This window comes from Panthera tigris, chromosome B3 (genome assembly GCF_018350195.1).
Source record: "Panthera tigris isolate Pti1 chromosome B3, P.tigris_Pti1_mat1.1, whole genome shotgun sequence".
Taxonomy (NCBI): Eukaryota; Metazoa; Chordata; class Mammalia; order Carnivora; family Felidae; genus Panthera; species Panthera tigris.
In genome coordinates, this window is record NC_056665.1 from 52,073,132 (window position 1) to 52,094,112 (window position 20,981).

The following is a 20,981-nucleotide window of genomic DNA, read 5'->3' on the forward strand; positions in this document are numbered from 1 at the left end:
ATGTATTTCAGAGACATTTGGGGACAGCCATCTAAATACAACTCTCCTCCCTGCCTCCCATTCTCCATCAAAAAGTTGATTCTGGCAGTAATGTTTCCTCAATACCACTCTATTACCTGCCCATGGTTGACTGGATTAGGGGTGGGCCGATATGATTTCTTTCTGGAAAAACTCTGAACAAGAAGAGAGAAATAGAGGGATAGACAGTCAGACAGAAGAATTCTATACAGCCAGAACAGTTGCACTTGAATTTGGAGTTATGAGCAGCCATCTTTGGACGAGGAAGCCCAGTTGGTCCAGAATGTGGTGGAGATGAGAAACAACCCAACCTTCTTTAGACTGCTGGTGCCTTGTGGCCTGGTTCTGGTTCTTCCTAAGGCCTAGTTCTTGGGTTCCCTGAATCACCTTTGGATTCTGATAAATTTCCTCTTTTTTCAAAGGCTACCATGAGAAGGCTTCTGTTGCCAAAGATCCTTAATATATAATCTAGGCCTGGCTCATTTAGAAGGGTTACGATGAACAGGAATAGTACAGAGGCAGTTAAGAAACAAACCACCTTGGACTATCTTAACTAGGTCATGAACATATTGTGCAAGCCGGACAGGTATAGTCATTCCAACAAAGAGAACAGGAACACAGGCAAGCAGCTGAGTCAGGAGCAATACAGTCATTATCCTAAACTGCACCCACAATTCACAACACGATTCAGGATAATAAACCTGCCAGATCAGACTACATTTTGTGAGAATTTCTAACTGCTCTTGGGACCTCAACTTAGAGCTTGCCGGTTTGGGAGAGTCACACCTAAGGAATCCAAAATTTATAGACTCCTGCTGCAAATCATAGAAAGTTGGAGAACTATGAAGACTATAACTTAAACTCAAAACTAATAGTCAAACCCCAGGACTATCCATAAAGCCTCACTGCTCATGAGCCCCATCAATCCAGAAGGAATTTTTTAAAAGGCAGTTATCATTAGCTTCCTTCATGCCCTCCTCAACAAATATTGAGGACTCACTATGTGCCAAGCAGTGTGTTAGGGGCTGAGGATACAGCAGTGAACAAAGCTGATGAAGTCCCTATCTCGAGGATCTTATATTCCACGTGGAGGGAGGACAATATAAAATAAGGATATAACATGTCAGTGTATGTGATGGAAAGAAAAGTCAAGCAGGGCAGGTGTGTAGGAGTGATAGATGTATGTTATTTTATATACACTGGTCAGGCACAGCCTCTGTGATGACATTTGAACAGACTTCTCAGACTCTCTCAGAAAGCCAAGGGCTTTCCAGCCAGATGGAGGAGCTAGTAAGTGCCCTGAGGTGGAAGCCACACTGGCGGCTGGAGCCATGTGAGCTTGGTAAAGAGTGGAGGAGGGATACCCTATAGGCCTCAGTAAGGACTTTAACATTTACTGTAAGGAAGTCATTCAGATTTTGAGTAACTAGAGGAGTGATACCTGACTTGATTTAAAAGAATCACTCTGGCTGCCACATGGAGAATATGGCCAGGGTGCCAGTTAGGAAGCTATTGCCATAGTTCAGCATATATATGGTGGTGGGTTAGATCATGCAGCAGTGGGAAAGATGGTAAGAAGTGGCCAGATTCTGGATATTGCCACAGGATTCACTGAAGGATTGGATGTGGGTTTTCAGAGCAAGGAGTACAAGCTGAATCCCAGGCTTTTGGATCCCAAATGAAGATGTTTGTTTGGGGTGGGGGTAAGGCAATGAAGTCTTTAGGGATCTGAGAGCTGCCTTGTCTGAAGCACTTCAGGCAAGGGGATGGGCTGCAGGAAGGACCAAAAATTGGAGCCAGGAGTTGGGCAGAGCTGATGAGCACTATGGCTAGAACAGGAAGCCATTGTAGGTCAAGGCCAGAATGAAGATACTTAGATAAGGGCATGCAATACTGAAGACAAAGTCATGGTCAGAGTTTCAATGCAATTTGGGAGACAATGGCAGTAATTCAAACAGGAGCTGAGTAGTGTTAATTTTTTAAATACCAGGAATTATGCTAAAAGGCTTTGTGTGAGTATCTCATTTAATTCTTACAACAGCTGCATGAATAAGGTGTCATTAGCCCTATTTTACAAATGAGCAAAACCAAAGCGACTGAATAACCCATACAAAGCTGGTAAGTAGAACACAGTCGTAAGGTAGTTTGGATCCGATTGTGTAGCATGTGTGCTTAAAGACTATGCAAGGTTCAATGTCTCACTTGGCAGTGGAAGTCATCTCAGAGGTTCACGTTAGGTTGGTGTGGGAGTGGTAAGGTCGGGTGGAAGCAGAGTCCAAGCACACAGGCAAATATGGATCCAAGTTTGCAGTTTAATCTGGGTGTGATGAAACAGGCTTGGACAGGAGTTTGAACCAGGAGCCCAGGACCTGGCACCCCACCACACTCACCCTACTGCAGCAGCACCAAGAGTCAGGCCAGGTGTGGCAGATGCTGGTAGTTGTAATGGAAGAGGACTATTCTGTGTAGCTAGATTTGTAACACCGCCACTGCATTATCCCAAGGCATCAAAGATCAATGCGCAAATCCAATGGAATGTGATTGTTAAGCCTCTGCACTGGAAGTGAGACGGTGCTGCAACACGGATAATCAAACATCCCTCTCTTCTGTAAGGTACTTGTTACACATCAAACATTGGAAGAGTTCACAAAGGTCCTTCTCTTCACCTGGCTTTTTTAAAGAGACCCCTCCAGGCAGTAGGAGGAAAGAGCTAAGTGAATTCACACTAGTCTTTGAAAAATAAACAACCTTGGTGTTCTGATATTTTTGATTGTTTTCCTCCATCAAATGGTAAGTGTGCAGTGAACACAAAATTTCATTCTCAATCTACTTAAAAGACACATTAACACATCCAGTCCAATACAGCTATGATAGAAATAAGACTTACAGTATATACTAGTTCAGGCTAGTCATTGTGGCTATTCCAGTGGGTTAGAATTCAACAAGCCAAGGTCGTGTTCAGTTGTCCCAGGTAGACTGTATTGTTAGGCTCAGTAATTTGCATCCTCCAGTTAATAAGAAACTTAGGCCCATAGAAATAAGTGACACCCAAGTGACAAAGAGTGAATCAGTGGTGAAAATAGATTCAGAACTCCGATCTCCCAACTCCCAGTTTGTCCTTTTTCTTCTCTATCCACAAGATTTTAATGTAAGATACTAGACTTGATTGATAAGCAATCCTAATATGAACAGGCATAGGGTAAAACTACAACTAATATTAGATACATGATAAACTCATTCAGGGCAAAGCCTCTATTAGTTTTGAATTTAACAGGAAACAGGAACTGAAAAAGCTGACAGTAGGAGGTGAGCAATTCAGAGAATACGACCAGCCACTAATTAAACATGCTAGAGAGTACACAGCACAGCATCTGATAGAAAACAGTACTTTTATATAAAACAATAATTTTATAAGGAGCAATAAATGCTGTGTAAAATCTGCACTATTTTAACCTAGAAGCAAAGGTGATACCATGCTGAATTTTATTTTGAAAACCCCATTTGAGTCACGGTGCTCTACTTTTTACACTTTAGGTATAGGTTCCAATACAGATCATGTAATTGGCTCAGCCTTTAAGATTTAAGCCACCTGTTCCCAAATTACAGCAACTGCAAATGGGAAATAAGCACCAAGGCTATCTCATCATAATTGAAGTAGCTGTGTAAGGATCCCTAAGGTGTCAGCATGGCTGTCATGCAGTTGTTTGGAATTAGAAATTTGGATTCCTTTTGTTGTTAAAGTAAACTAAACACAGCAAGCCCGCTAGGGTTAATTGAATGGAAAAGACTTGGTTTCTCATGTGGGAGGGTGTGGATGGATAAGGACTCTCATATACTGCTGGCAGGAGTGTACCTCAGTACATTTTGGGACAGCAATATGGCATCTCCTAGACTTGAAGATATGCATTGTCTGCGACCCAGCAACTAGATCTATACCCTAAAGATACTCTTACACATGTTTGCAAAAATTCTCACTGCAACCACGTTTAGAGGAGCAAACTTTTGAAAACAAATGTCATTTTGAATAAAATGTAAATAAAAAAGTGATTAAAAGTGGATAAAAACATTGCAACACAGCAATTAAAATGGAATTAGAGCTACATGTATCAACAGTTATATTTCAGAGACATATTGAGTGAAAAATGCAAGTTGAAAAAAGATTAACAATATGCCATATGGAATTTTAAAACATGCACAATGTTTACAAAACCATATATAGTAAAAGTATAAAACTGCATGAAAATGATAAAATTCAGCAATGTGTCTTCCTCTGGGAGAGGCAGATAAATGTGATGTGGCGGGGGGTTAAACAGAGGGGTTCAACTTTATCGGTAGCTGGTTTATCTGATGCAGATCAACTCTAGATGAACAAAGCAAGTGACATATATGTTTACTAACAATTCCAGGGGCACCTGGGTGGCTCAGTCAGTTAAGCGTCTGACTTCGGCTCAGGTCATGATCTCATGGTCCATGAGTTTGAGTCCTGCGTTTGGGCTCTGTGCTGACAGCTCGGAGCCTGGAGCCTGCTTCGGATTCTGTGTCTCCCTCTCTCTCTGCCCCTCCCCTGCTCATGCTCTGTCTCCCTCTCTCTCAAAAATAAACAAACATTTAAAAATTAAAAAAAAAATTCTATACACCTTTTCTGTATGCTTGAAATTGCATTTAAAAGACAATCAAAAAAGCGTAGGGGTGGGAGGGTGCGGAGGGAGGTGTACTGGCTCCAAATTAAGCCTAATTATTGAAGCTTAAGAAATAGCTCTAAAAATGGTGATGCCACCAGTTCAGTGACATGACAAATCTGACACACATCATCCCAAAAGTCTGAAAGCTGCACAACAGGTAGAACATCCTTCTAATTCAGAGTAAGTCATTTAAATACTAAATTATTTTTGGACGTAAGATGGCAGAATAGGAAGCCTCAGAACTCACTACCCCCACAGAAACACTGACTTAACAATATATGGTCCCAAAAGACCTCCAGAAAACAGTTAGGAAGTCACAGCATACCGGACAAGCTCGACGCCAAGAACAGGTGCACTAAAATTGGAAAGGAAAGCGGTTTCATGTCAATGTCAGTCCCTCCCCCATGCCAGCAGAGCTTGTGATTGGGAGGAAAAGGCCACCTCACAGCTTCTCCCTTGGAAGGGAAAGAGAAGAAAAGAAAGGTCATCCAGTGTTCCAGGCTGAGGGGCTACCCAAGAGACTGGCTTCAGTCTGGCCTGACTCAAAGCACTACTTTGGATGCGTGGGGGCCACTGAGAACAATCATGGGTTGTGGCAGAGCCAGAGAACCTACAACACCTCAGACAGCCAAAGGGGTAAGAGACTACTACAACCTCCTAAGAAAGACACTGTCCAACTTGGGGGAGGAGGAGGCTGGATTATGCACATAAGAACAGAGATGACACACACAGCCCCATAAAAAGTTTGAGATGCCCCCAGAAACTCTAGCTGGGATGATAGGGGAAGATCGTCCCCAGTACAAAGCCAGTCTATAAAGAGACAGAGGTGGCTGTTTCTCCACAGGCAAAAATCACAACAAATAACAAGGTACATAAACAGGGAAACAAGGCCCAAAGAAAGAAATCTCCACAAATTGACAGAAAAGAAATGGAGATCTACAAATTACCTGACAAAGAATTCAAAATAATCATCTTAAAGAAGCTTAATGTGCTACAAGAGAACACAGCTAACATCACAACATCAGGAAAACAATGCGTGAACAAAATGAGAAAACAAAGACATCAAAACTATAAAGGACAAACCAAACAGGAATTCTGGAGCTGAAGAATACAAAAACTGAATTGAAAAATTCACTAGAGGGGATCAACATCAGACTCAATCAAGCAGAACAATAAGTGAACTCGAAGGTAGTTCTTTTAAAATTATCCAGTCTGAAGAACATAAAGAAAAAACAATGAACAAAAGTGAAAAAAGCCTAAAGGACTTAATGAGACACAATCAAGCAAACCGATGCACATGACTAAGAGAAGCCAGTTGAAAAGGCTGCATACTGTATGATTCTAAGTCTACGACATTCTGGAAAAGGCAAGAGTATGGAGAGAATAAAAGACCAATGGCTGCCTGATGTTAAGGGAAGAGGAAGGGACGAGTGGGCAGAGCACAAAGGATTTTCAGGGCAATGAAACTACTCTGATACTAAAATGGTGGATACATATTATTATACATTTGTCTAAACATAGAGTACATACAACACCAAGAGTAAACTCTAATGTGAACTGTGGACTTTGGGTGATGATGATGTGTCAATCTAGGTTCATCAATTATAACATATGAACCACTCTGATAAGAGATGTAGATAACGTGGGAGGCTATGCATGTGCGGGGGGAGTAGATATATCAAAAATCTTTGCACATTCTCCTTAATTTTGCTGTGAACCTAAAACTGCTCTAAAAAAATAAAGTCTACTTTTAAAAAAGCCCTTGAGGCACCTGGGTGGCTCAGGCCATCAAGCGTCCAACTTTGGCTCAGATCACGATCTCCCAGTTCATTGAGTTTGAGCCCTGCAACGGGCTCTCTGCTGTCAGTGTGGAGCCAGCTTCGGATCCTTTGTCCCTCTCTCTGCAACTCCCCCACTCATGCTCTCTCAAAAATAAACACTAAAAAAAAAAAAAAGACCTCCATTTCTTGACTCAACACCATGTCCTTTGTTCCACTTTTCAGGGACTCTGTTGACAGGACTTCCTCAGGTAGAAAGGCTATAATGGGGACATAACAAGCTATGTATTCTGGGGTATAGGGGTTTGCCTCTTACTTAAATATGGTAACACTAAGTAGAACAGGTTCTAGTACTGCACATGAACAAAGTGGATTATTTTTATTTTACCTTATGCTCAACTAGCATTCTACTAAACCCAAAGCTGCCACCATTTTACAACCACCCATTCTATAGCAGATACTGTATATCCCTTGAAAGCAAAGACTGTGACTTATTATTCATCTTTGTATTTCTATCAGTGACTATGTAATGCTTTCCATATCCAAGTTTACTAATAAATACTTGATGGATGTGTTAATGGTTCCTTTAGAAAATCCTTCTAGATAACTCATTTAATTTTTTGTTTATTTTTATTACTGAGAGACAGAGTGTGAGCAGGGGAGGGGCAAAGAGACAGGGAGACAGAGTTTGAAGCAGGCTCCAGGCTCAGAGCTGTTGGCACAGAGCCTGATGTGGGACTCAAACTCACAAACTGTGAGATCATGATCTAAGCCCAAACTGGATGTTTGAGCCCCTAGATAACTCATATTATTAAAGGAATATTCTACTTGGCATTATAGCTTACTTGCAGATTTGCATTTTTTAATAAAGTGTGAGATTCATGGAACAAAAAAATAATGAAAATAATAAAAAATAAAAAAGACCTCAAATCAACAATCTAACTTTACATCTTAAGAACTAGAAAAGGACCAAAACATCCATAGTCATGAGAAGGGAATAATAAAAATTAGAGCAGAAATGGAGAACAGAAAAGATCAACAAAATCAACAAACCATTAGCTACCCTGAGAAAAAGAGAAAAGACACAACATAAATCTTAAGTGAAAAAAGGACAAGTTACAACTGATACAGAAATAAAAAGGGGTAAGAGACTATAATGAACAAATTATATGCCAACAAACTAGATAACCTACAAGAAATGGATAAATTTCTAGAAACATGCAATCTACCAAGAGTGAATTGTGAAGAAATTAAAAATCCAAACAGACCTAGTAAGGAGACTGAATCAATAATCAAAAATCTCCCAAAAGCCTTGGACCAGATGGCTTCACTAGAGAAGTCTACCAAACAGTGAAACAATTAACAATTCTTCTCAAACTCTTCCCAAAAATTGAGGAGAGAATATTTCCAAAGTCATTCAATGAGACCAGCATTACCCTGATACCAAAATTAGACAATGGTGTTATAACTACAGGCCAATATACCTAATGAGTATTGATACATAAAGTCCTAAGACAAAACACTAAGCAAATCAAGTCCAACAGCACATTAAAAGGATTACACGATCATAATCAAGTGAGATTTCTGGAATACAAGAATGGTTCAACATATGAAAATCAATGTAATTCACCACATTAGGGACAAAAACCAGGATCATCTCAATATGTGCAATAAAAGCATTTCACACACCACCTTTTCATGACTAAAAAAAAAAACACACACTCAACAAAATAGGAACAGAAGGAAATTACTTCAAAGTAATAAAGGCCATATATGAAAATCCATAGCTTAACATAATATCCAATGGTGAAAAGCTGAAAGCTTCCACTCTAAGAGTTTGTCTTTTTAAGGTTAACTGGAGTATAAATTCACAACATGTGACAATGATACTCATCCAGAAAATACCTGTATTTTTTAAAAGCTCTGAGAATCCAAATGAAATCAGTGAATAGGTCACCGGGAAGGTAGAAGTCTGAATATTAATAGAACTGGCTTTGTATATAAATAAGGAAGACAAATGGAAAAGGGAGGTTAAAGGAAAAGTGGTTTTATATTTGGATAGGTAAATAGGTAAGTTCTTGAACAAAGGAAACATGATGTACTGTAGAGCAAATACATTTAAAGGAGGTTCCTCTGCGTACTTCAAAGCCTCCAAGGGCACTTAATAGTTTTGAAATATATAAAACCTTATTCCATTTTAATGTGTGAAGGTAAATCAACAAGGTTTCTGTGTAGAGACAAAGAAGCTTTTTCTTTGAAGCCGTTTAGCCTAACATAGTCTAAAGTACAGCCACAATTTTGCTGAAAGGTGAGACTAGATAAAGAATTTGCTAGTAATTTTTACTTTTCCTGCACTACCCTAAAGAGTTCAACAGGAGCCATAGTTGCTGGCCATGTTTATTTGTCCTTTTCTTTGAACAGGATAACTAAAGATACCGACAGTATTCAATAAAATAAAATAGATGAAACAAATTCTAAGAGACTCCAACACCACATGCTATATTTAACCTAATTTTATTCATGCTTGCCTTGGGATGGGGAACAGATCATTCAGTAAAAACATACAGTAAAAACAAAATATGTCTTATCATGTACAACTTTTAAACTACAATAATGATGTACCTTAATTACTTCCATGCACACAAGTCTAACATTACAATTTGTTTTGTTTTGTTTAAAAATAAACACAGTTAAGACTTCTAGGAGCATTTTATAATAAAGTAATTCCTAATGTTTCTTTGTAGATAGATCAAGCACCTCCAAAATACAAATTCCTATACACAGTGAGCGCTTTACTTAAAATGAATACGAAAGTAAATTAAGTACGTGGACAGCCTTAGGATGAGCCGACATTATATATTCAGCTAAGTAGGCAACAAACCATAGTGCCAAATGGAAAAAGTGTATTTGCAAATAAATTTCAAAAACTAAGTCAACTTTTTATAATTAAATACAGAAAATATACTGATTTTCTAAAATAAATAAGATGTGATGTAGTAACACTTCACTATAAAGAATGCATACCAGAACATTTATAAACGGTGCGTGAATCTTATTAATAGTTTACTACAATAAACGCTGGCTAAATAGAAGTGCATGTGTGAAGCACTATGGATGGTATATGTTTTGCCACATACTTTTGTTACCTTGAGGTAGATAACACATGTGTACCAAATTCGGCATTCATTTTCAGTTGCTGCTGGTATCATGTGTTTTAAGAAATGTGTACAGTATGAAAAACTTGAAAATACTCATGAATGAAAAATGTTTTAGGAAAAAAATAGATATTTTCATGCAATTATGTACAGTCTCACTGTGTAAATTTCAAGGCAAGATTTGTTTCCTGTAAAACAGATCATTGTTCTATGAGAGAATGTTTTTTACTTGTCTTAGTGCATTACTTTTGTCTCCTCCTGCATTGCATTATTTTGCTCTATTCTTTATTTTTGTGTGCAAACGACATGCCAGTTAAAATGAAAACCATCTCACATGTAGAAAAAAAGTCTGGATTTTAAAAACCAAGAACTAATAAAATCCTTTCTAAATGACACCATATGATTCAAGTAAAAAAATGACTTAAACACTAGTAATAAAAAAGACAAAACACATTTCATGAAGAATACAAAGAGAAATGTCTGCTGAGTGTTTTAGTTCAGATGTTTCAGAATGCTGCTGTATGTCTTATGAGGAATCTGAGGGGAAGATTTCATAGCAGAAGGTGTTAAGGTGGCCTGGATTGACTTCAGTGGGGACCCAACTGGACTGTGAAACTGCGGGATGCCTATGGATTCGAGCTGCTTGTTAAAGAGGAACTCCCCACTGTTGTTCAGAAATCCTTCCTCATTTCCTCTCTCCCCAAGCTTCCCATCCTCTACTGGCTCAGTTTCTAGCATTTCGGTATCTTCTTTCCTGCTAAAGAACTTGTCCAGGTAACTGGTATAAGTGTTTTCCTTCTCAATTTGTTCATCCTTCCTTACCTCACAACAAAATTGATTTATAAGAAAACAGTCCTCGCCACCACCCACAAACTGGCTATCCCAAGAAGACTGGTACAAGGCTTCTAACTGAGCCAAATTTGCCATGCCTTTTTCCTGTTTTTCTCGGCTTACTGACTTTGATATCAAACTTTTCAATTCTAGTTGGGACACTGAGCTATTCAAGTCATTCAATTTATCAACAACATCAGTAGGTTCATGTTGTGAACTAAGTTGAATAGTTCCTGCAATAAAGGAATCAAAGTCAAATCCCTGATTCTTTTCCCTTTCTTTTTCAGCCAGTTGCTGTGATGCTTCCTCTAGAGCTATCTGGGCTTTAACCAATCCATTCCTTTCACATTTTGACTTGCCTTTCTTATCAGACTTTTCTTTGCTTTGTTCTTTCCAATTGGAAAGATCTATGATAAGCTTGGGTTCATAATAATGGTTAACTTCACTCTCTCTCCAAACTAAGTTATCTAAATAAGATGATGACCTTGTTTTGTAGTTACAAGTATGGCTACACTCCAGATCACAATATTTGTTTTCATGATGATCTGGGTACTGCCAACAAGGCTCGGTAGAGTAATTCGTATCGAAAGCAGGATCCTCCAAATACTTCTCACGATCTCCATCCAAATATTTTCGAGGATCGACTTGTACTTCTTCTTCATCAGTGACATCAGACAGAGCTCTTGGGTCAAGCTGAACTTCATCAATATCAAAGTTGTTATGTATAGGCCAATCATGCTCTGAAAATTGGCAATCGTGGTACCTGAAAAAAATGAATACATTACTGTTAGTGCAGGGGTATGATTTCATTTTCAAATTCACTGAGTGCCTTTTAGGTGAAAGCACTCTGCTAGGTCTATGCAGGGATAACAGGAGCGTAACTCCTAACTTTAATGGATAGGTAAGATCTATTACTACATAAAGTAATAAAAGGCAATTTTGGTAATTACCAATGAAGCCTATGATTATAACAAAATTCTAAGCCCTCCATTTTTAAATTTAAGATGAAATACCATTTTACACTTATTCCATCTTTTCTCTATTTTTCATCCACCTCAAACACAGCTGCAGATAAACATCTGAGTGACTGGCATGTCTACGGTTCAAGTCCAACAGTTTCATACACAGAAAAAACACTTTGTGGCCACAAAATGAATCTCTAATCTTAATCAGGTCTCTTACAGATTTTCACTGTACTGGTACCAAGTCAGACTAGAAAAAAAGGAAGGCTTCCTAGAACTCATAATGAATAGAAAAAAAACCTCTCCATGTATAAGCACTACCAAATACGGTATCCTCTTACTGACATATCACAGCGAGGTGACCATTCATGCCCAAGTAGCAGCAGACTGGGAGACACACACAAATGGTTGGGGGATGGGGAGGAGAGACTAGGAAAGATATTAGAAGACATCTGGTTATGTACCTACTATACACAGGTAGTAGAAATGTTCATGTGGACAAAATGGTCATTGGCAGAGGTGTGTAAACATACAAATACCTGAACATTTTAGGAGGAAAATGCAATGACTTCACAAACTAATTTAATGATTTTTCTTTTAAACAAAGAAATATATGAAATTTTAAAGTTTTACGACTGTCATTAGTGACTTAACACCTAGTGGCTAAATATCAAAATTATCTGAAGATTTTAAACAACATCGATCCATTATTATATGCTACAACCTTACTTTGAAGCAAAATTATACCTAAATTTCTCCAGAAATTTAGAAATCCTAAAAGAAAGCGGAGGGAAAAAAATCTTTAACTCAAATGTATGATGTTATCCATTTTGATATTTTATACTATTCAAAATAGAAAAGTCCCTTATACTGGACCTATGTTAACTGAAGTTTTTTTTTTAATTTTTTTAGTGTTTATTATTTATTTTTGAGAGAGACAGAGAAAGACAGAGTACGAGCAGGGGGAGGGGCAGAGAGAGGGAGACACAGAATCCAAAGCAGGTTCTAGGCTCTGAGCTGTCAGCACAGAGCCCAACATGGGGCTCAAACTCACAAACCGTGAGATCATGACCCAAGCCGAAGTTGGATGCTTAACCAACTGAGCCACCCAGATTTCCCCCGAAGGTTAATTTTATGTCATTAGGAAGACAGATTTGAATAGCATATACCATGAATCAAAATAATTGCTATCCTAAGATACAAGAGATTATATGGATAGATTTGAGACATTATGCAGATACCTTACTGGATTAAGGTTGAGTCTTGTCATCCAACATCTTAAATAGTAACTATTAATATTTAAATTACATAAAGGCTATTCAAAGATATTAAGTTTAGCAGAAACCCCAAGGGACCATCACTAATTTTTTTTTTTTAATTTATTTATTGTGAGAGAGCGAGCAAGCAAGGGAGGGGCAGACAGAATCCCAAGCCAACTCCGTACTGTCAGCACAGACCCCGACACAGGGCTCAAACTTTCAAACAGTGAGATCATGACCTGAGCCAAAATCAAGAGTCTGACACCGAACTGACTGAGCCACCCATCCAGGCGCCCCCCATCAGTAAATTTTTAAGAGATCTACATTGTCTTACCATAATTTAAAAATAAAACTCACATAATAAGTGGGCCGTGATCATATAGTAATTAGTACACTGTTGTGAAAATATAATAAATTGTATTTTTCTACCTTAGCATCAATTTACCTTTCCCAGTTATAAATGTGACTATGAGTTTCATCCATAAGCAAAATATCATCAACTTCATCTTCAATATGAAAAGGATGACTGGAAATTGGCTCATCCATTGGAAAAGAATATATGCTCATGTAAGGATGAGAAAGCGCTTCCTCTGCAGTCAACCGATCCATTGGGCTAAACGTCAGAATTTGTTCCAGGAAATCCAGTGCTGCAAAAGAAAGAGATAAAACACCTTAACTGTACTGGAGGTCTGCCAACCAATGTAGGGGAAAAAAAGGGATTATACAATTAAAAGGTAAATTAATTTATCAGTGAAATAAAACTGATTTACAGATTAAAAAGATACCTATTCAATAATCTTAATAAATATTTGAAATGTACCCCAATCTCCTATTATGCTCAGTTACAAAAAAAAAAAAAAGAATATATTAAGTTGAATCATCTGAAACTTCTATTTTTGTCAGTCAAAAATGGGCAAATGACAGCAATTTCATATGGTTCAACCTAATACTATAGGTCGTAATCTCAGCTCTGCAACTCACAAGCTTAACTGAATTACTCCCTAGCTGTCAAGAGCTAGACAGATTACTTAAACTTGAACTTCAGTTTCTTCATGTATAAAATGGGTATATTGATAGATATCTTATAAGGTATAAAAATTAAATGTAAAGCATAGTGTCTAGTGCTTAATAAAAAAACACTTTCCCCTTTCCTTCCCTTATCTCACTGACTAGCTGCTGTACTAATTTGTTGATCTCTGTCTCACATCAATCACTGGGCCTTCCTAAGCTGCTAACTCAGCCTGAACCACACTGTCACCAGCCTAAAGGTTGCCCTTACACCACCACACACTTGTATGCCTTATGATTTATACCAATCTTCAACTTTGAGTGATTTCCCCCATCTACTTTCTCTGCTCCCTAGCCGTACAGGCCTGATAAAAGCTACATGCAAAATCACACCCACGGCTCACTACAAATTCATACTGTGGAATTGCAATTTGGCCTTTGCTATTGCTCAGCAATGTTCCACACCATCTCTTTACACTATCATTCTCAACAGATAACCCGCTTCACATTTACCTCAATCCCTAGTTCTTCACTATGGCCTGTCACACACCCTCGTATCTTTACCTCTGTCTCTAAGGAAAAGATAATTCTTCCATTTTCAATTCCCGATTTCTCATTAATGTAAACAATAGCTGATTTTTTACAGCCTTTTATATTTTACAAAGTGTTTTCATATACATTATCTCATTCAATACTCAATCACTCCAATAAAGACTATAGAAACTAAGACTCACTGCTATTCAGGCCCTGCAGTGGCCCAGGGCTGAGGCCTCTTCCTCTCCTCCCCCTTATCCCCCTCTTATCATATTACCCTAATCTAGGAAGTCATTTCACAATACATCAAGCTGTTCTTGGTTGTCTTGCAAAAGAGTCTATCTTAATTAGCCCAGGGACCATGTGTCACAAGGCAAGAGAGACTCTAAGGCACAGTTATGAAGGGCTGACCCAGCACAATCACCATTCTCAGAGAGAAGGGAGATACATATCCCAATACACAAGAGGAATATACTCAAATCCCTAGCATTTGGGAACTGTAGGCAGCAGGTGGAAAGAGGAAGAGATAACAAAGAAACTAGCTAGGCTGAGCTCCCAAGTGCATGCAATATACACATACATAGACTATTTCCATAATTACAGAAAGTTCTATTGGACAGCACTGCTCTAAAGGAAATAAATCTATTTGCTATGATGGTGTTGAAGTGTGCTAAGACATAAAAAAAATTTTGATGTGAGAAAGCAAAAGGGAGGATGAGAGATAAGTATAGGGTGAAATGAAAAAAGATTATTTCATTGAAAGATGAAGACCACTAGGGTTCTGGGGCGCCTAGGTGGTTCAGTCGGTTAAGCGTCCGACTTCGGCTCAGGTCATGATCTCACAGTCCGTGAGTTCAAGCCCCGCATCGGGCTCTGTGCTGACAGCTCAGAGCCTGGAGCCTGTTTCGGATTCTGCGTCTCCCTCTCTCTCTGACCCTCCCCCATTCATGCTCTGTCTCTGTCTCAAAAATAAATAAACATTAAAAAAAAAAAAATTAAAAAAAAAAAAAAAAGACCACTAGGGTTCTTAATTGTCTTCATTATTACATGTTAATTCATATGTACTTAATCTTGTTTGGCTTTTTCCTCTGAAGATCATGAACAGAGTGGGAGAAAAGAACATGTATTTCTTATGAAGTCCCCATTGCCTCAGAATGTGCTCTGTTCCAAAAATAAAACTCCAATGTTAATCTTGATTAAGAAGAAACTGGTGTAGAGCACATCTACACAACGTATCTTTAGTCTCAGGAAATTTAAAAACTCTGCTATGCACTTGTATATAAGCATAGTTCCGCTACTTGTGAATACCAAGGATCTTTGACTGATGGTTAATTAACCCATTATGAAAGACATACATCCCAGCCATCAGGCAAATATTCAAGTTGATTCAAAACCAACTAAGACATGGTCCTGACCCTAATGAGGGTAGGGGAAATAGAAGATTCAAGTTTGGCTAGCCTGCAAATGCTTCAACAGCAATGTCCTACATTATTACTAGCTTACCTCTGTGGATAAGACACAGCAATAGCGACAACGGCTCAAAGCCAATCAAGGTTATTCCTGAGCAATGTCTGTCAACCTGGCTGAGTGGGGCCACACCTGTAGAGGGCTTTAAAAACAGACACCTGCTCTACTCCCCACCCTACCTCTGGATTCTGACTGAACAGTCTGCATTTTTAAGAAGCTCCCACTTGGGACACCTGGGTGGCTCAGTCAGTTGAGCATCGGACTCTTGATTTCAGCTCAGGTCATGCTCCCTGGGTCATAGCATCAAGCTGAGTACAGACTCTGCTTCAGATTCTCTCCCTCTCTTCTGCTGCCCCTGTCCCCATCTTGTGTTCTCGTTCTCGTTCACTCTCTCTCTCAAAAAAAATTCTCCCACAGAGGATTCTGAGGCACAGTCCAATGCTACGTGACTACTGTTCAGTTACGAAAAAGGGTGTCATGACATGGCTACAAGGTCAGGAGCAAGACAGCGCACTGGAATCTGAATGTGAAGATAAGACTTGAAGACTGGTTAGGAATGTAGAACTACTGAAAAGGAAGCCTACAAAACCTGCTGAAATTAAATACAGCTGCTTCCTCATTACTTAGGCATTTACTATATAGGTTCTAAGCACAAGTGAAGAAAACAAAATGTCATTATGATATCCCCATCCAGTGCCTATTTCTCAAAACACTTGCTACTTTAAAACACTTTGATACACACTAACCCAAACCACATATAGTGATCAGAGTGGGTAACATGAATAATGGATATGTAATTAAGAGAAACAACTATATATCCCTAACTTGATTCATGAAAGAACCATACAATACTGACATCGATGTATCTTAATATGATAATTCTTAAAAATATAAGACACAATCAACTTTTAAGAAAGATTTTCCTTATGTCCAATGCTCATCCTTAAAAAAATGTTATCCTGGGGCACCTGGCTGGCTCAGTCAATACAGCATGCAACTCTTGATCTGGGGGTTGAGTTCGAGCCCCACATTGGGTGCAGAGATTATTTAAAAATAAATTTTAAAAAAATTATCTTACTACAGGTAACCACTACAAGAGTTAAAGACTTTTGTATATTATTTATATCAACAAATCCTGAAGACATGTCACTCTTTTTTGAAACATAAAATTATTGTGTTAATGGTCAAAGTTTTGATTCTAAGTTCCTACCCTTTTCAAGCTTGCACAAATTCTCATATTTAGCACCTAATATTCCTAACACGAACCTGCAAACTCTAATGTAATGTGTTTGCTCATATGGAGTTTTGCTCTTTCCTCTACTTCCTTGCCCAGAAGCCTTTGCTTTCTCCCAACTCAATTCACTTTCATATGTAAATAACATGCATATTCATACCCAACTTACTTATCATATAACCCTCACAGAACATTCTAGCTTAATGAGGGACAGGGTTTCTAGATGCTCACCTATGCCAGAGAATCAGAGGTGCAAGCTAAAAAAATAGATGGAGTTAGAACCAGGAGAGGGGTTCAGTTTATTCAATCTGAAAAATTATTCAGAGGAACAAAAAAAGATATCCCTCTCTAAGATTCAGGGAAAGGGAAAGTAAGGGTTGAAATTTTAGATATATCTTAATGTCTAAAGACTTTTTGGGAATATAGAGATCCTGCTTGCATGCATGCATGTGCACACGTGTGCACGCACATGCACACACATACACACATACACCCCATTACATGATGGTTACTCTTGAGTAACAATACCTTCTCGACTAATTCCTGGAAGCAGCTGAGTTAAAGGTTTGTGTGGCTCAGTCATGTCATTTCTAATGTAAACTGGAATTACGCTGAGAAGCTCCTGACGATCTTCCTCATGTACTACAGGAATAGATTCTAAAATCAGCTGCATCTGTTCAAGTTCATGTGCACCTGAAATTAGATAAACATCAAATACAATATAAACATATTCCTCAATGCTTACTTATTTGCAAAAGACATTCTAAAGTTATAGGAAACTAACTTAAATACTGTAATGACCACTGGGAGGAAACGGTTTTAACTGAATCTTTAATCAGCATGTTTCTTTACTTTGAATATCATCAATCTACTCAAAAAGCAGATCTATTCCGATTTCAGCTCACTGACATATTTACTTTTGGCTGCTTTGTTGCCATAAGAAACTGACCCTTTATGTTTAGCCTCAAATTAAGGCATCATAAAGTAGTGAAGAAAGCAATGAACTGGGATTCAAGACACATGGATTCTAGTCGTGGCTGTATCGCTAATTAACTGGCTATACCTCTGGGCATACTTAAGATGATAAAGGCTTCATTTCATCACCAGTAAAATGGATGGCTGGACCAGATCTGCACAAGAAGTTTTATAGTTATAGGTTACACTCAGGTAGCCATTTCAGAACCAGTATTAAAGAAATAAAAGCGGGAAGAGGTGCCTGGGTGGCTCAGTAGGTTGGGTGCCCAACTTTGGCTCAGGTCAGGTCATGATCTCACAGTTTGTGAGTTCGACCCCGTGTCCAGATCTGTGCTGATGGCTCAGAGCCTAGAGCCTGGAGCCTGGAGCCTGGAGCCTGGAGCCTGGAGCCTGGAGCCCGGAGCCTGGAGCCCGGAGCCTGGAGCCTGTTTCGGATTTTTTGTCTCCCTCTCTCTCTGCCCTTCCCCCACTCACACTCTGTCTCTCTCTCAAAAATAAATAAGCATTAAAAACTAAATAAATAAAAGGGGGAACTTTAAGCTAAATGGTGACTAAAGAAAACCATTCAGTTTGCCTTTCCACGAATTTCTAGAATCCATTCAATCTCCCAAATTTTTCTTGGGGTTCCTACTATGAGCAAGGTACTTTAAAATATAGCTATGAGGGCACCTGGGTGGCTCAGTCGGTTAAGTGGCTGACTTGGGCTCAGGTCATGATATCACCGGTTTGTGAATTTGAGCCCCATGTTAGGCTCTTTGCTGCCAGCTCAGAGCTTGGAGCCTGCTTTGGATGCTGTGTCTCCCTTGCTTTCTTCCCCTCCCCAACTCACAATCTGTCTCTCTCAAAAATAAACATTAAAAAAAAAAAAAAAGTTAAAAGAAATACACCTATGAAACAAAAAAGACCAAACCTCTGTCTTCACGGAGCTTACAATCTAGTGGAGAAAAACAGATAATAACTCTGTCAACATTTATGTCAAATGCCATGAAGAAAAATAGAGTAAGCAGGGAGGATAAATAGCAGTGTTAGGGGCAGGATTATTAATTTATGCAGGATGACCAAGGAAGGCCTCCTTCCTTGGAAATGCTGAAAATTAAAGAAGTTGGAGAACACACCATGCATTCATATGGAGGAAAGGAGTTACAGAAAGATGGGGAAAGGCCCAAAGGCCCATAGGAGACAGAGGGCTTGTCCAAGAAACAACAATTAGTTAAGTGTAGCTGAAACAGAATGGCTGCAGGGAATAGAAGATAAAGTCAGAATGGTACCAGAACACAAAGGGTATACTTTATCCTGAATGTGATAGGGAGACATTACAGAATTTCAAGTAGAAAAATGGCACGTTCTGATTTATGTTTTCAGAGAAATACTATGGCTACTATGTGGTAATTAGGCTACAGACAGCAAATATTAAAGCAGGAAAGACAGTTAAAAATCCTGCAATAGACCAGGAGAGACACAGTGGTTGACTGAACCACAGGGAGGTGGGAAGCTAATAGAGATAATAACAAGCAGTTAGATTCTGAATATATTTCAAAGGAAGAGTCCATAGACTCTGTACTGACCAAAGTGAAAGATGAAGCCAAGATGTTTGCCTTGGCAACTAAAAAGTGGATCTGGTTTACACAGATGAGGAAGACAGCAGAAAAAGAAAGGAGGGAGAAATACCAGTTCAGTTTTGGATAGGTTAAATTTGAGATGGTATTAGACATTTCAGTGGGTGTCTTTTATTGCTCTGTTCATTTGAGGCCTCTATCTAATAAACATCTCCCTCATGCTGCTTTTGTTGAATGGCTCACAAATTTACCAATAAAGGAGAAGAGAATTAAAACTGGATCTTTCAAATCATTTTACATATAATTCTCATTAACTGTTTAAAGTTTACATGGGTGTAAGATCAAAATATTGTTATTTAAAGGTGTTGTTTAATCCAATTATTTTTATTGCTATACTTGAACAATTCTGAATATGTTGAATGAATAATCAATATAGCATTAAGTTCTGACCCTATTTCAAATGACTTAGAGCATGATATAACAATTATAAACAAGCTAGTTTTCCTGATAAAATATTCATTATTGTGGCAGCATTAAAATATGTCCACAAATTTGGGTGCCTGGCTGGCTCAATCATTAGACCATGCAACTTTTGATCTCAGAATCCTGAGTTCAAGCCCCTCATTATGTGTAGAATCCACTTTATTTTATACTGTTTTCACGTTTATTTTTGAGAGAGAAAGATACTGAATGTGAGTGGAGGAGGAGCAGACAGACGGGTAGATGCAGAATCTGAAGCAGGATCCAGGCTCTGAGCTGTCAGCACAGAGTCCAATGCAGGGCTCGAACTCATTAACTATGAGATCATGACCCAAGCCACAAACACTTAACCGACTGAGCCATGCAGGTGCCCTGTAGAACCCACTTAAAAAAAAAAAAAAAAAAGTCCACAAATTTTTTGGTACTCTTCCCTTCAAAAGGTGGAATCCAACTTCCCTCCCTTTGAGTGTGAGGTAGACTTAGATGACTTATTTCTAATGCATAAAATAAAGCTGAAATGACAGTGTGTCACTTTTGAGTCTAGGTCACAAAATGACATGCTGCATTTAGGGTCAACTGGTTTTTGACAAGAGGGCCAAAATAATTCAATCAGAAAGAATAATGTTTTCAGCAAATGGTGCTGGAATAACTGGATATCTACATCCAAAATAATAAAGTTAAATCCTACCTCACACCATATACAAAAATTAGCCCAGAATGGATCACAGACCTAAATTCAAAAGCTAAAACTATAAAATTCTTAGGGCTCAGGCAATAATTTCACATACATGACACCAAGCAAAAGTGACAAAAGAAAAAAAATAGGTAAAATAGACCTCATCAGAACTCAAATCTTTTGTTTCCAAAGACACCATCTAGAAAGTAAAAAGAGAACCTGTGGAATGGGAGAAAATATATTCAAATCATTTTTCTGATTAAATGATTTGTATCCAGAATATATAAAGAACTCTTATACCTCAAATATAAAATACAAACAACCCAATTTAAAAATACGCAATGAAGGGGCACCTGGGTGGCTCAG

The 20,981-nt window shown here is 38.5% G+C and overlaps 2 protein-coding genes across 3 annotated transcripts in view; one reads left to right on the top strand and one right to left on the bottom strand.

Annotated features, from left to right (window-relative positions):
* Positions 1 to 20,981, top strand: part of BCL2L10 (BCL2 like 10) — an 81,678-nt gene that overhangs the window by 59,492 nt on the left and 1,205 nt on the right. The window lies entirely within an intron of this gene.
* The window catches only part of MAPK6 (mitogen-activated protein kinase 6), a 36,225-nt gene continuing 24,220 nt past the window's right edge, over positions 8,977 to 20,981 (bottom strand). For both annotated transcript variants that reach the window (XM_042988836.1, XM_007081856.3), the window contains exons 4-6: positions 17,457 to 17,621; positions 13,131 to 13,332; positions 8,977 to 11,227 (exon numbers count right to left, since the gene is read on the bottom strand). In XM_042988836.1, coding sequence (XP_042844770.1) covers positions 10,126 to 11,227; positions 13,131 to 13,332; positions 17,457 to 17,621 — 1,469 coding nt within the window. In that variant the 3' untranslated portion in view covers positions 8,977 to 10,125. The remainder of the gene's footprint in view (positions 11,228 to 13,130; positions 13,333 to 17,456; positions 17,622 to 20,981) is intronic.